At 43.0% G+C, this 14,604-nt stretch overlaps 1 protein-coding gene across 9 annotated transcripts in view; it reads right to left on the bottom strand.

Moving 5' to 3' along the window:
- Positions 1–12,366, bottom strand: part of LOC149829887 (Rhodanese/Cell cycle control phosphatase superfamily protein) — a 114,318-nt gene extending 101,952 nt beyond the window's left edge. For 7 of the 9 annotated variants that reach the window (XM_090016139.1, XM_090016144.1, XM_090016143.1 and 4 more), the window contains exon 1: positions 11,957–12,333. In XM_090016139.1, the coding sequence (XP_089872265.1) occupies positions 11,957–12,004 (48 nt within the window). In that variant the 5' untranslated portion in view covers positions 12,005–12,333. Of the gene's footprint in view, positions 1–11,956 lie in introns of all 9 variants that reach the window. The other 2 variants (XM_090016140.1, XM_090016145.1) reach the window with 1 other exon arrangement.
- Between the last annotated feature and the right edge of the window lie 2,238 nt (positions 12,367–14,604).

The raw sequence follows: 14,604 nt of genomic DNA, 5'->3' as shown, positions 1-14,604 counted from the left end.
GGAGGGCAGCACCCTCCTGCCCTCTCGTCTCCCTGTTTCCTCTTTTGACAGAGGAGAGGCGCAACCCCTCCCTGCTCCCTCTTCTTCCTTGCTCCCTCTATTTCCCCGAGCACAGCAACAGTCGAGTTGCTGCTACTCTCTACGCTTCTCTCTCATCTCTCTGTTTTTGGCAGGAGGGCGCACCCTCCTGTCCCTAGCTCTTCTCTGATTGGCAGGTCGAAGGGCGCACCCTCCTGCCCTTCCTCCTCTCGGTTGACAGGAGGGGCGGTCCTCCTACCCCTCCCCCCCCCCCTCTCCTTTCCTCGTGTCCCTTCAGTTATAGCTGAAGGGATATGCCGAGCTGGGCTCGATCTGAACCGAGCCCAGCCGGTCCGCCCAGCTGAAGGAGCATACCGAGTGGGGCTCGATCTAAACCGAGCCCAGCTTAGTTCTCTACACTGGAGAGCCAGGCTCGGCCTGACTGCCGAGCCCACTCCCTTTCTTTTTGTTTCCTCCGGCAACCGGAACCAAGCCAGGCTCGGTTGGGGTCCAACCGAGTCTGGCTCAGCTGTGGCATGCCCAGCCAAGCTGGGCAGACTCGACCGAGTTGAGCTCGGTCTTTACCGAACCCAACTCAGTCCCCAGCTGCGGTCAGTCGAGCTCAGCTGAGCCGACCCTGGCTAACACTGAGTCCCAGCTCCGGCTCACCCTGACTCTGGACCCGGCTCAACTGGTCGGCTAGAATCCAGTTCGGGTTCGACCCCCGCGATGCAGGCATTGCATCATTCTCTTTCCCAGTGCCATAAAATATCTTTTAGCACACCCCATCGGCGCAACAAACTCGACACACGCACCGAGGCACGAGCTCCTGATAACCTACGCTCGGAATCATCACCGAGGTAGGAAAAAGTTGCACAAAGAACAAATAAAGGACAATGCTAAAACTTGTAAATGAACATAATTATATATATATACACACGCTTTTAACTCAAGGACGCAGTTTTGCGATACTTGTCCTTTTTTGCTTGATGTCATTTACTTTGCCGCAGTGCTTTTACGTGCACATGCTTCTGCTTACGCATTTATTTAGCTCGCTGTGTGGTTTCGTACATCGAGCCTTGTTTTGTGTCGTTTATTTTGCTGTTGCGCTATCATGTGCACAGGCTACTGCTTACGCATTTATTTGGCTAAGGTACGGTTTCGTACATCGTGCACTGCTTACGCATTTAGTTAGCCGATGTACGATTTCATACATCGTGCACTGCTTACGCATTTATTTAATCGAGGTATGATTTCGTACCTCGTGCATTGCTTATGCATTTAGTTAGCCAGGGTACAGTTTCATACCTCGTGCACTTCTTACGCATTTATTTAGCTCGATGTGTGGTTTCGCACATCGAGTCTTGCTTTATACATTATCGTCGCGCTATAATGTACACAGGCCTGCGTTATGTAATATATGTATTATATGTACATATATACGCAGTCGCGTACTCTTCCTTGTCCTGTATCATGCTTGCTTTTTACAAAAGACGCGGATTTGCGCATGTGCGCTAAAACTTGAAAGAAAAGAGATTTTTTGCGTGAATCCAGCATTCAAATGTGTAGTTTTGAAAAGCAAATTCGAACACTTGAGGGTTGCCTAATTGCAACTAAGTTTTTCCCAAACCGGCATAATAGGAAGAAGTGTTTAAAAACTTCGGTTTAATATCCGATATGACCCGGATATCCCCGGTTGAGGGCATGGGAATGTGATTGGTCGGGGTTTCTTCTAAGAAACCCATACCCCTTTTATCGTAAGCAGTATCGCGAGACATGTGCAGCATGTTGATACTACGGTAATTGGATGAGAGATTTGTGGCGATCTTGTATCGTGCAAATTATACAATGATATAAAAGTGGTTTGAAATACCAAAGCATATCAAATTAAACTAAAATGGTTACATTGTTTCTTTCACCACATAATTAAGTTGGGGTTTCTTTTTGAGAAACTAATACCCCTCTCATTGTGGCGATACTATCAGACATACACGGCATGTTAGTACTACGATGATTGGATGAGAGGTTTATGGTAACCTCGAAGTGTGCAAAATGCACATTATTGAAATCACATAAATGGTGTTGATTGTCTTCACAGGCAAGATGCTCGAGCTGGTTTGAAAGACCAGAACATATAGAATGGGTCGTCAGTTAAAATAGAACCTGACGTACTCATTCGCCTCTTTGGTTCCGTCAAGAGAGATGATGTGATGGTATAAAAACTCTGATGGATGGGTTGTTAACAACTACCCCTCGAGCAAATGACTCGGTGTCCCCAGTCATCGGAATTAGGGGACAGGGCTATCAAATATTATCTTACATGGTAGATCCCATGGACTTCTGTAGAAATTGGATACATCCCTTGCCACGAATGCCTCTAGAGAATTCTCTCTCGGTCACTGGTCATCCCCTTAGGAACGGACTCAACTAGTTGTTCGAGGTATCAAAAATACATAGCATAACAAACCCCCGAACAGTCTCAATTGTTTCTACATTTCTTTTGTGCATACCCTAAGAACAGCTAATATCGAAACAAAGTTATCTTGTTCACTTTACTTATGTTGAATTGCATATCATGTATGAAATAAAACATATATTAGTTTTGTTCTAAATTGTTATATTTGTGCACCTACCAGTTTTTCATGAAACGTAACCCATCTTATGGGTACAGGTGAGAATTAGGTCAGTACGGCAAGCGATGGCACGATGACATGATAAGATCAAGATGCGAGTCTTTCCCTGACGTTTCGCTCCTCAGGACATCTTTTCTAATTTGGTAAAAGGGTTTATTTGAAATTTCACTTTTCGTATAAACTTTAAAACCTCGCTTTGAATCTATTTGGTTTCAATGAATGTACGGAGGTACGAATCCGTTGTGTAAAAAAAAGGTTCGCAAGTAATGCGCCCAAGGTCCGTTGGCTTGTTATTTCAAAACACCATTTTTTGTTGAATTACTATTTAAAACTCTGATAAAAGAATTATTACAAGGCTTTCAAAATTTTCCTAAAAAGTTACAAGTCCGGGATTTTGGAGGCGTTATATATAGAGTCAGGAGCAGGAGGCATAAAATGTGACAAAAACACACAAGACACGATGCAAGGATAACTAAAAATACATAATAGAAGCACTAGAACAAATAATGTGTGAAGTGGTGAGAACAACTGGAATATGATTGGCCTGCAAGCAAGGAGCCACCTTAGGGAGCTGAGAGAAGCTAGTTGAAGAGACTAGAGGAGTAACTTATGGGGAAAGACGAATTTGGAAAAAAAAAAGCACAAAAACCGCAGGATAAGTTCAGATGATCTCTAAGTAGAATGTACTACGTAGTTTAACAACCCATTTGTTTACATTTTAGTTTAACTAGGCTTGCTGATTATTTGTTTCGGATGGAATGATGGTATCAGAAAGCACAAATCTATTTCCTTCATAACAATCTAAACAAAGTACCTTGATGTTGAGTTTCCCATGCAACCATGTAAAACCCATAAAAAAATCAAAAAAAAAATATTTGGACTCGGGTCGGACCCGACCCGGATACATCAGGTGTTAGTCGGTTGCGTGCTTATAAAAGCACGCAGCGACAAGGGGGGGAGGTTTCTCGAAACCTCTCTCTCTCTCTCTCTCTCTCTCTCTCTCTCTCTCTCTCTCTCTCTCTCTCTCTCTCTCTCTTTGGGTACCCGACCCCCTCTCCCACTCTCCTTGCGTTTGTCAAGCAGCGGCCTACGGCAACGCTTGCACGCCGACGACCTTCCCTCCGACAACCCTCCAGGTACGCGTTGCCTCCTCCTCTCCTTCGTTTGTTTTTCTCTCCCTCACCTCTCTGTTGCGTAGGGAGGGAGGCTGAGCCGCCTCCCTGCTGCCCTAAATCGCAGGGGAGGGGCAGAGCCCCCTCCCTACGACTCCTTTTAGCGAGGGAGGGATCGAGACCCTCCTTGTGTCGTATTTTGAAAGTGAGGGGCCAAGCCCCCTCACGGTGGCCTCTATTTGCAGGGGAGGGGTCGAGTCCCTCCCTGCACCCTTGTAGGCAAGGGAGGGGTTGAGCCCTCCCTGTGCTCCCTGCGGCCAAGGGAGGGGTCGAACCCCCTCCCTGCACCACCTTTAGCAGGGGAGGGGCCAGCCGCCTCCTTGCTCCCTTTGATGGCGAGGGGTCGAGCCCCCTCCCCGCTCTCTACACCCTCCAGCGACAAAGAAGGGGCAGAGCCCCCCTCCCTGTACCCCCTATATGCAAGGGAGGGGCCAAGCCCCTCCCTATGCACTCGTTTTGCAGGGGAGGGGCCGAGCCCCCTCCCTGCACTCTCAGTTTGGCGGGGGAGGGGCCGAGCCCCCTCCCTGCGCCTTCTTCTTCTAGTAGGCAGGGTCGTCGCCCCTGCCTACACTAACTTCGACAGGCAGGGATGAAGCCCCCTGCCTCCCCCTTTGTGATCGACGGGCAGGGGCCTCATCCCTGCCTCCTTGATCCTTCGGCAGGCAGGGGTGAAACCCCATGCCTCCCGTTTTTGTTAGGCAGGGGCGTTACCCAAGCCTCTCTTCCACCTTGTCAAACAGAGGCACAATCGCAGGGGCACGATGCCCTTGCCTCTGCTTCTTTCACGTCAGGACAGCGGCAACGCCCATGTCCTCTCTACCTTTTTTATTGAGATAGCATGTTGACGTCTCGCTTTTACAGCTCGTACAACGGATCCCGCTCGCGCCCCACGACTTGAGTCGTCAATCGCTTACACCCGCAGACGCCAGCAATCTCGCAACTCTCTAAGGTAGGGAAAGATTGCACGGAGGACTTGAACAATTGAATTGAGTTCAATTAACTAAAAAGGGCAATTAAATAAATATATATATATATTTTTATACGAGTACACATTTAACTCAAGGACGTGGTTTTGCGATCCTTGTCCTTTACTTTCTGTCATGTCTTTTGTTTGTTGTCGCGCTTGGCGCCCAGGCTCCTGCTCTTGCAAATGTTTCGTTACTGCCTTGCTATTGCAGATGACGCTCTAGTTTTCGCTTATTGCATGTTTTATAAAGGCATCCTCGTGGAGGATGCAAGGGGCATTTACCGCTCTCCCTCTTACGATTAGAGTTGAGTCGGGAGCTTAACGATACATCATCGTCTAAGGAGAGGGATCCCTAGCAAGGATACTGGCTTTTCGAGTGAGCAGTCCTGCAAAGTAGACTTGAGAATTTAGGGAGCTGTGCAAAAGCATCAAAGACTGCCCAAATCGAAGTATTTGGAAGGATGTGATTGGCTGGTCCTTTTCGTCTATCCGACATATCTCGGGTAAGCCCGAATTGGGGCTTGAGCGAACTTCTTAGCGGGGTTTCTATTGAGAAACTCGTATCTTGTTTATCGAGGCCAGCATCGAGTCATGTGAGGCATGTAGATACCACGATAGCGGATGAGATTCTAGAAAATCGCATGCCAAATGTTGGCACAAGTTGTTGGTTGTTTCAAAAGATAAATAATGTCAAAAGTAAAGTTTGAGAAACATTACATATTTGTGAAACACTTCTGTTAAGGCTCCTATTGAGGAACTATATCTCTTTCATCATAGAGTACTTGTAGTCGTGCACTGCACGCTAGTACTGCGATGATCGGATGAGACGGTCGTGTGACCTCGAACAGTGTTAAATGCACAATGTTGTAATCACATAAAATGGTGACCGATCGCCTTCACAGGTAAGATGCTAGAGTGGTTGAAAGACAAGAGCATATAGAATGGACCGTTATTTAAGCAACGCCTAACGTACCCATTCGCCATTTGGTTTCTGTAAAGGGAGATGATGGATCGGTACAAAAACTCCAATGGACAGGTTAACAACCACCCCACAGGCAAAGATCCGGTTTCCGCAGTCATTGGAGTTAGGGGAAGGGACTACCAGACATTATCCTTGGTAGTAAGATCCCATGGACTTTTGCAGAAGTTGGATGCATCCGTTGTCAAGTAACTGCCTTTGGAAAATCTTTTTTCGGGTGAAAGTCATCCCCTTAGGAGCGGACTCAACTAGCTATTAGGGTTATTGAAAATACATAGAATAATAGACGCCCGAACTACTCGCGGTTGTTTCTGTGATTCTCGTCTGCGCATACCCGCAGGGCAGTAATAATGAAACATAAGTTTGTTCACACTGGTTGATGGGTCATAAGACTTGCTAGTTGCATGATAGTTCACAGCCTATGTCACAGGGACTCGGCAAAACAGATGCCGCACCCGCGTCGACGCGACGCGACGCGGGATCGGGTGCGGGTGCGGCACCGGGTGCGGTCAACACGACCCTGGGTGCGGTCAACGCACCCAGGGTCATTTTTGTCCATATTTTTTGGGCGAAAAAAACAAAATTTCCCCCCGATGAAAAGGAGGATTAGGGCAAAAAAAAATTTTGCCCTAATCTCTCCTCTTTCTCCCCCTGAGCTCGAGCTCTCCCATCGCCGCCCCAGCTCCGCTGCCCCCAACGCCGCCGCCCCCAGCTCCGCCTCCCAGACTCCTCCTCTCTGCTCCTCCTCTCGGCTCGCAGGTATGTCTCTTACTCTCTTCTTGGGTCGGCTGGGGAGGGGCCGAGCACCCCCCCCCCCTTCTCGGTCTCTTGTTGGGTCGGCAGGGGAGGGGCTGAGCCTCCCCTGCTCCCTCGTTTTTCGGCACAGGAGGGGCCGAGCCCCTCCCCCATCTACCTCTTTTTTTTGGGTCGACAGGGGAGGGGCCGAGCCCCTCCCTTTTATGTTTTTCTTTTTTGGGTCGACAGGGGAGGGGCTCGAGCCCCTCCCCCATCTGTTTTTTTTGGGTCGACAGGGGAGGGGCCGAGCCCCTCCCCCATATGTTTTTTTTTTTTTAGGTCGACAGGAAGGGGCCGAGCCCCTCCCCCATTTGTTTTTTTTTTGGGGGGGTCGACAGGGGAGGGGTCGAGCCCCTCCCCCATATGTTTTTTTCTTTGGGTCGACAGGGGAGGGGCCGAGCCCCTCCCCCATCTTTTTTTTTTTTTTTGGGTCGACAGGAGAGGGGCCGAGCCCCTCCCCCATCTGTTTGTTTTTTTATTTGGGTCGACAGGGGAGGGGCCGAGCCCCATCTGTTTTTTTTCTTTGAGTCGACAGGGGGCCCCTCCCCCATCTGTTTTTTTTTTTGGGTCGATAGGGGAGGGGCTGAGCCCCGCCTTCTCCCTGTGTTTTCGAATTGATTTGAAAATTGTAATGTATTTTTTTTTTTTGTGTTTTCAGGATAAAAATGACGGATAAAGGGAAAGGACTTGCGTCATCCTCATCCCAACATGTGAGTTCTGCTGCTAGTTTTGCTGATAGTTGCAGTGGGATTGATGATGTGGGGCCACTATGGATACATGTAGATAAACTTGCAAAAACTGGAGAAGGAGGTGGTGGAAACAAAAGATTTCGATGCAAGCTCTGCGAAAAAGATTTTGTTGGGTCTTACACAAGAGTGAAGGCTCATTTGTTGAAGATACCAGGATATGGCATTTCAGCTTGCAGAAAAGTTGATGAGGCAATGCGAAGGCAATACAAGAAAATACAAGAAGAATATGAGAAGAGAAAGGCAATGGCCGATTCTTCTGCACTCAGTGTGCCATTTGCAAGTCACCAATAAGATGCTGAAAAAAAAAAGAAAAGTCAATCTAGGAGGTAGAGGAACGATACAAGCAGCATTCAATACATATAGAAGAGAAGAATTGGATAGAAAAGTTGGGAGGTATTTTTATTCTGGTTCACTCTCATTTAATGCGGCTAGAAATCCTTACTGGAAGGATTTAGTTACATCCTTGGCAAATTGTAATTTGAGTGGTTATGTGCCTCCAAGTTCAGAAAAAATACGAACTATACTTCTTGCAGAAGAGAGGGCAAACGTGGAGAGGTTGCTAGAAATTAAAAAATATTCATGGGAGCAAAATGGAGTTTCCATTGTGTCTGATGGATGGACAGATATTCAAAGGCGTCCATTAATCAATTTCGTTGCTTGTTCGCTTAGTGGCCCAATATTCTTGAAAGCAGTTGATGCATCTGGGGAATATAAAAATGCAGAGTATTTGAAGGGATTGTTTATAGAAGTGATAAAAGAAGTGGGTGATCAGAAAGTGGTACAAATCATTACAAACAACGCTCCGGTTTGTAAAAGTGCAGCGTTGAGTTTGGAGAGTGAGTACCCTCATATTTTTTAGACTCCCTGTGTAGCACACAGCTTAAATCTAGCCCTAAAGAGCATATGCAACCCCAAAGAAGAAGAAAATTCACAAGCATATGCTTTATGTTCATGGATTGAAGATTTAGAAAGAAATGTCAAAAGCATTAGGAATTTTGTTGTTAACCACCATCGTGCTAATGCTATATTTAATAGGCATTCTGATTTGAAATTGTTGAAGGTCGCTGAAACACGTTTTGCATCCATCATTGTGATGATGAAGAGGATTAAAAGAGTGAAGAATGCTTTGATTAACATGGTGACTGATGAAAATTGGACATTCTATCGTGTTGATGATGATATGAAGGCTCAAGAAATTAAGAAATTCATTCTTGATGATGAGTTTTGGGACAGAGTGGTATACTTCCTTCAATTTACGCAACCTATTTGGGAAATGTTAAGAGAAGTTGATAAGGATGAACCCATGCTTCACAGAGTTTATGAAATGTGGGATAATATGATTGAAAAAATACAAGCTATAGTTTTCATGCATGAAGAAAAAAATCCTGCATTGGATGATTCAGATTTTTTTAATCATATTCATTCAATTTTAGTCAGAAGATGGGATAAGAGCAACACTCCTTTGCATTGCATGGCACATTCTCTTAATCCAAAATATTATGCAAATAAGTGGCGGGCTGGTGGTATTGGTCGTGTCCCTCCAAATTTAGACCCAGAGCTATCAAGACATAGAAATATGTGTATGACAAGACTTTTTCCAGAAGCATATCTTCTACATCAAGTCACACAAGAGTTTGGAAAATTTTCATCTTCGAGATTATATGCACCGGCATTATTCGCGAGAGAAGAAGATAATATAGATCCTATCACATGGTGGTCAACATTTGGATCAGAAACACCTCTTCTGCAACGTCTTGCATTAAGATTGCTATCGCAGCCTGCTAGTTCATCTTGTTGTGAAAGAAATTGGAGCACATATTCTCAAATCCACAACATGAAGAGAAATAAACTCACCAGCAAGCGTGCAGAGGATTCAGTATATGTTCATTCAAATCTTCGATTACTTTCGCGAAGCAATGATGAATACAGGTACTAATTTGCTCTCTTAGTTATTTGATTATTTCTTAGTTTTCATTTAAATATACTTGTATTGTATTTATCATTTTCAAATTGGGTTTATAATGCAGACAAGGAACATCCAAATTTTGGGATGTAAACCCAGAAGAGTGTGACTTCGAGGGAGAACATAAATTCAACGTAACAAACATGGATTTAGCTGAGCCCAGTATTCCTTCTAATGATGCATTTGATGACGAAGAAGAAAATTATTAGCATTCATTACTTCATCAGGATATACTTTGGTATGTAATTTAGTTCTTTTATGCAATACTTATTTGATTGATATTTAGGTCGATTTATGTAATTGTTTTACTTATTTGATTGATAATTTGATATTTAGGTTGATATACTGCATGCATGATCAATCATATTATGAGTTTATGACAATGTTTACTGTTAAATGTTAAACTGTTAAAACTTCAAAATTATATATATATATATATATATATATATAAATTTTTTTTTTACATTTTTGCCCCTGCCGCACCCCCACACCCGGGTTTTTTGGAAGTGCCGAATCCCCGCACCCGCTCCCGCACCCGCACCCATGTGACATAGTTCACAGCTTACGATCAAATGAATTGTCATGCTGCGTTTGACAGTTGCACTACTTACTTGCTTTGAACTGTTAATCTGCTTTAAACTGCTTAGCATGCTGAATTAAATGTTCTTAATTTAGTTTCCTGTAGTCGCTTTTGTGCACCTACTAGTTTTTCGCGAAACTAACTCATTCTATGGGTACAGGTGATGATTAGGTACACCATAGGCGATGGCGCGATTGCAAGATAGCTTTAAGATTTCCTTTTCCTGCTCTTAACTTGCGTCCTAGACGTTTTTGGGTTTTGTCACAGATTTTCCTTTGGATATCCGAATTTTGTACTATTTGAAAACGTCTTTAAATGAAAGTGCTTTTTCAAGTGTTTTGCAAGTAACATGTGTAATAAGTTTTGGTTCTTTTAGCTAACGTGTCCGAAGTTGTCAGCTTGCCTTTCTAAATTCAACAAAAGAATTATCTTCCGCTACTTAAATAAACAAACTCGGAAAGGAAAGAGATTTTCTTCTAGTCTCTTGCATGTTTTCTGAAAGGTTCACAAGTTTGAAATTTTGGGGCATTACAAACCAAATATTTACAGGTACAGTTAACAGGAGTCCCAAGCAATTATTCATTGTTTCAGCTACATATTCAGTAACTATAATCATGGTTGCCTTTGTGATTCTAATGGGTTATATATGCACTTCATTGTAATTATGCTTCATCGCATCCAGAAAACTGCCTGTACAAGCCCTTGATGGCTCCAATAACATCACCTAGCAGCATTTCCTACAGTTGACACTAAGGAATTTGTTGCCACTTCTTCGGGCTTCTAAATTAGTTCCTATGAAATGATTATTAAGGGAGCAAGGCTGATTATGGCACTAATGGGAGCAAGAGGCAGATCAATTTACTTTCCAAGATAATAGATTTCCTTTTCCTTATTTGCTGAACACTCTGACTCCATTTGTGTTCACTAGAAGACAAATAGTTTCCTAACTTGAATAATACATTCTTGAAAAGGGGCATTCTAGGATTAAGGCAACAGTTTTGCAACTACAATTGATAAGTACGTTTCTTCAAGGTAAATAGAGAGATCTATCTATATGCCCCTTGGTAGTACTAATAGTTTTTTTTTTGACATGATGCTGCTGACTCAATTCATGTTACTGATTATTCATGAATTTCACATGTTCAGTCCGCTGTGATTCAATATATTATCAAATATCTTTATTAATATCGCGCTTTGAGCAACTCTTCTTCCTCACGCTTATTCAGCTAGGCCTTAGGCCTCATTCAAGTAGATATTAGGAAAAAGATGCACTTGGCTAGCATTCAACACATATACTCATGTATAGAAAAGACGCTAGCCTACATCATGGAAAATCGATAAGCATGGCATTTCATTTTTCTCGTGGCAAGGCTTATCACAACGGCTTGGTATAAATATAAATCTCATGAGCTGGTGACCTTCCACTGTCGTTTTTGGAATGCAGATCTTGTGGTTTCATGGCAAAGGAACGATACGAAGTGCATAGATCCCATTTCTCATGAAATGGCAGCAGAAATTGTAGAGGCCTGTTGGCACTTAATTGAGCAGAAGTCCCTTGATTAGATGATTCGCTTCCAAATATACGCCGTCAAATCTACAACAGCAATACTGCTGCTTAATAAAATCTTGTGATGGCTTGGCACCATCAACTGCCCAGTAGAGAAGTCGTGCAACCTAGACTCCAAGTGCAAAAACCTTCCCCTTGCAACGTGCTGTGGTTCGGCCATGCTCGGTGTCCTCAGTACACGTATAGTTGTAAATGGGTCGCAAGTGTTGAGAAAATCTTCTAAACAGTATCTCTTGTACATGGTGGTATTGCTCCTAAATCAAAATCAACAGATAACATCACAATTCTTCTGGTATGCAACTTCTTAGCGTGTAACGCTTCCAGAATCACGTCGGTTTGCTGCCCAGCAATCACTTAAGAAAATACCATTTTGATATTATAATTCAACACACAATGCCGTTTTAGTTACTGTCCAATTTATTAGAGCACAACAAACAAAGACTGTGTGATGTCAAATTTCACAAAGAAGAGGAAGCATAGGATGCGGTAGCGAAACAAACCGTGAAAATTTTGGGATGGACTTTAGAGGGTACCTGCGGATGATGGGTGCCGCCGAAAACGGCAGAGCAGACCGGAAGCATCCTCACATCAACAGGAGAGTCGGTGCTAGCTCCAATTCCTCGAGCTGGGTAACTCAGATTTGCTCATGTCTTTGTTTTCGTTATCTCACTAAAAGATCCGATTGTTTTCTCCGAGGGGCATCTCCCAGGAAAACCGGTTTCCGGTGGTCGGAGAACGTGTTCGGAGCGGCTTCTTAACCTCAAAGGGCTTTGCTTCTAGGAGCTTAGAATTTGTGGGAATTTGATCTGTCCCCACCCCACTATCAAAGGGTTCGTGTGGCTGGTCCAAGGGATTGGCTCTTGCTCTCCGCTCATTTCCCTCCTACTCAATCTGCTTTGTCCTGCTCCCCTCACCACTCGTCATGATTTGGATGGATTTCATTGGTCCATTCATGGCGGTATTTTATTTTTATTGGACGTTGGGTGGGGTGAGGAGGGAAATGTCTCTATGTCCTTTATTGCGAAAATTGACGACTATGTCTACATAACTGGCCTCTTCCCTGAGAAGCAGGTTATATGCTCCCCCCAAACAGGCAGGTGCGTGTTATCTGGTGCCACTTATGTAAGCACGTGGGGCTTATTTTCCCGTGTGTGTTTGCATCACTTAGCATCGAAGTCCGATGTGTTTGCCCTTTCCCGCCATTAGTGCCATGAAACGATGTTTCGAGTAATGTACCAAAATCTCCTTCAGCCAGAAAATAGATGATAACCTTTTGTTTTCGCCTTAAGCAACATCTCTGCTTGAAGAGTCTCAACCTCAAAATATGTCGCCCTCTCCGTTCTGGATCACCCTTACACCTCTGGAGGAGCACCCTTTGCGTCGCCTTTTGTCGTGGGAGCACCATTTGTCGTCGTTTGCTGTCGAACCACCTTTTACCGTCGTCTGTTGTCGGACCACCCTTTGTCATGCAACTGAGGATCTATTAAATATTAAATAAAAAAGCGCAGATTCAAAACTATACTCTACAACTGGTAGCTCCATGTTCTTTTGCAGAAGTTTTGACAACAACTCTGTATTAGGAGTCAGATTTCACATATTCTTTGCAAGCAAACGAGCTCATTCGTAATGGCAGCCCACTACATCATTCAAATCGATACAGTTTCTCATATGTTTTTTATGTTCAATATTGTTTCAATTGGTGGTTGTACATACTCATCAAAGAGAAATAATTGAAGATCTTTACAATGAATGGGTTGACCCTACCAAAGGAAAGGTGATTCTGTTATTTGTAATGATCTTCGAGTTATTATTTATCATGCCAATAAAAGTAATGATTTATAGTATTAGCATATTTTGACGCGATTCATACAACAAATATCGTAATAATTGACACTAGCAAACACATAATATCTATTTACAATGATTCATACTTCAAATAATGTGCAACGAGTTTAATAGAAATCGTCAACTAAGCAATGATTTGAACACACACATCGATGTACATATCGTATAATATACTACAAATCGATACGACAATTCAGCATAATCGCTTATTCATATTACAAATCGATACGATACACGTAAGTACTGTTATGTCTCACAAACCCTAGACAACAGCAATCGTGGTAACTTCATAAATCATAAATACAAATCACGATGCCTGATCCATTAGATATTGAATGACACATATTTTGGTAACAAAGCCAAATCGACACGATTTATGATTTATGAGTTATGATTTATACGTTTAAAGCCGCAACGATTTATACATTTAATGCAGTAGTGATTTATGATATATGAAGTTATCAAGATTTGTACTCAAGTTTGCTAAATCATACAACGAGGTTTACTGTTGAAGCTCAAACGTTACAACGATATGTACTTATGAATGGTGCAATTTATACATCGATTTGTAAGTTTGAAGCAACGATTTGTACGTTTAAATTAGAAACGATTTCGATTTATAATTGTTGATGATAGCGATTCGCGTGACAGCTATTTAATTACAAATATGACGCTTTAAAGTGATTTCCATAGAAATTGCTAAAGGAGCAACGATTTGAACACGCAAATGGCCATTCTTCATGCACAGGTTTCAATTACATACTACAAGTATCTAAACCATAAACCATAAACCATAAACCATAAACCATAAACCATAAACCATAAACCATAAACCATAAACCATAAACCATAAACCATAAACCATAAACCATAAACCATAAACCATAAACCATAAACCATAAACCATAAACCATAAACCATAAACCATAAACCATAAACCATAAACATAAACATAAACCTTAAATATCTTATTAGACCCTAACGGCAAACACTAAACCCTTAATATATTGCTAAACCCTAAACCCTAAATCCTAACCCTAAACCCTAAACACTAACCCTAAACATAAAACCCTTTTCCCTAAACCCTAAACCCTAACCCTAACCCTAAACCCTAAACCCTAACCTTAAACCCTAAACACTAACCCTAAACCATAACCCTTAAACCTGAAACCTTGAACCTTAAACCATAAACCCTAAACCCGAAATCCTTTTCCCAAAACCCTAAACCCTAAATCATAAACCCTAAAGCTTAAATTATAAACCCTAAACCCTAAACCCTTAATATCTTACTAAACCCTAACGCTAAACCCTAAACCCTTAATAAATTACTAAACCC

This window comes from Nuphar pumila, chromosome 8 (assembly GCF_984573655.1).
Source record: "Nuphar pumila chromosome 8, dmNupPumi1.hap1.1, whole genome shotgun sequence".
Lineage (NCBI taxonomy): Eukaryota > Viridiplantae > Streptophyta > Magnoliopsida > Nymphaeales > Nymphaeaceae > Nuphar > Nuphar pumila.
Note: the sequence above shows the minus strand (reverse complement) of the source record. Positions and strands in the feature narration are given on the sequence as shown.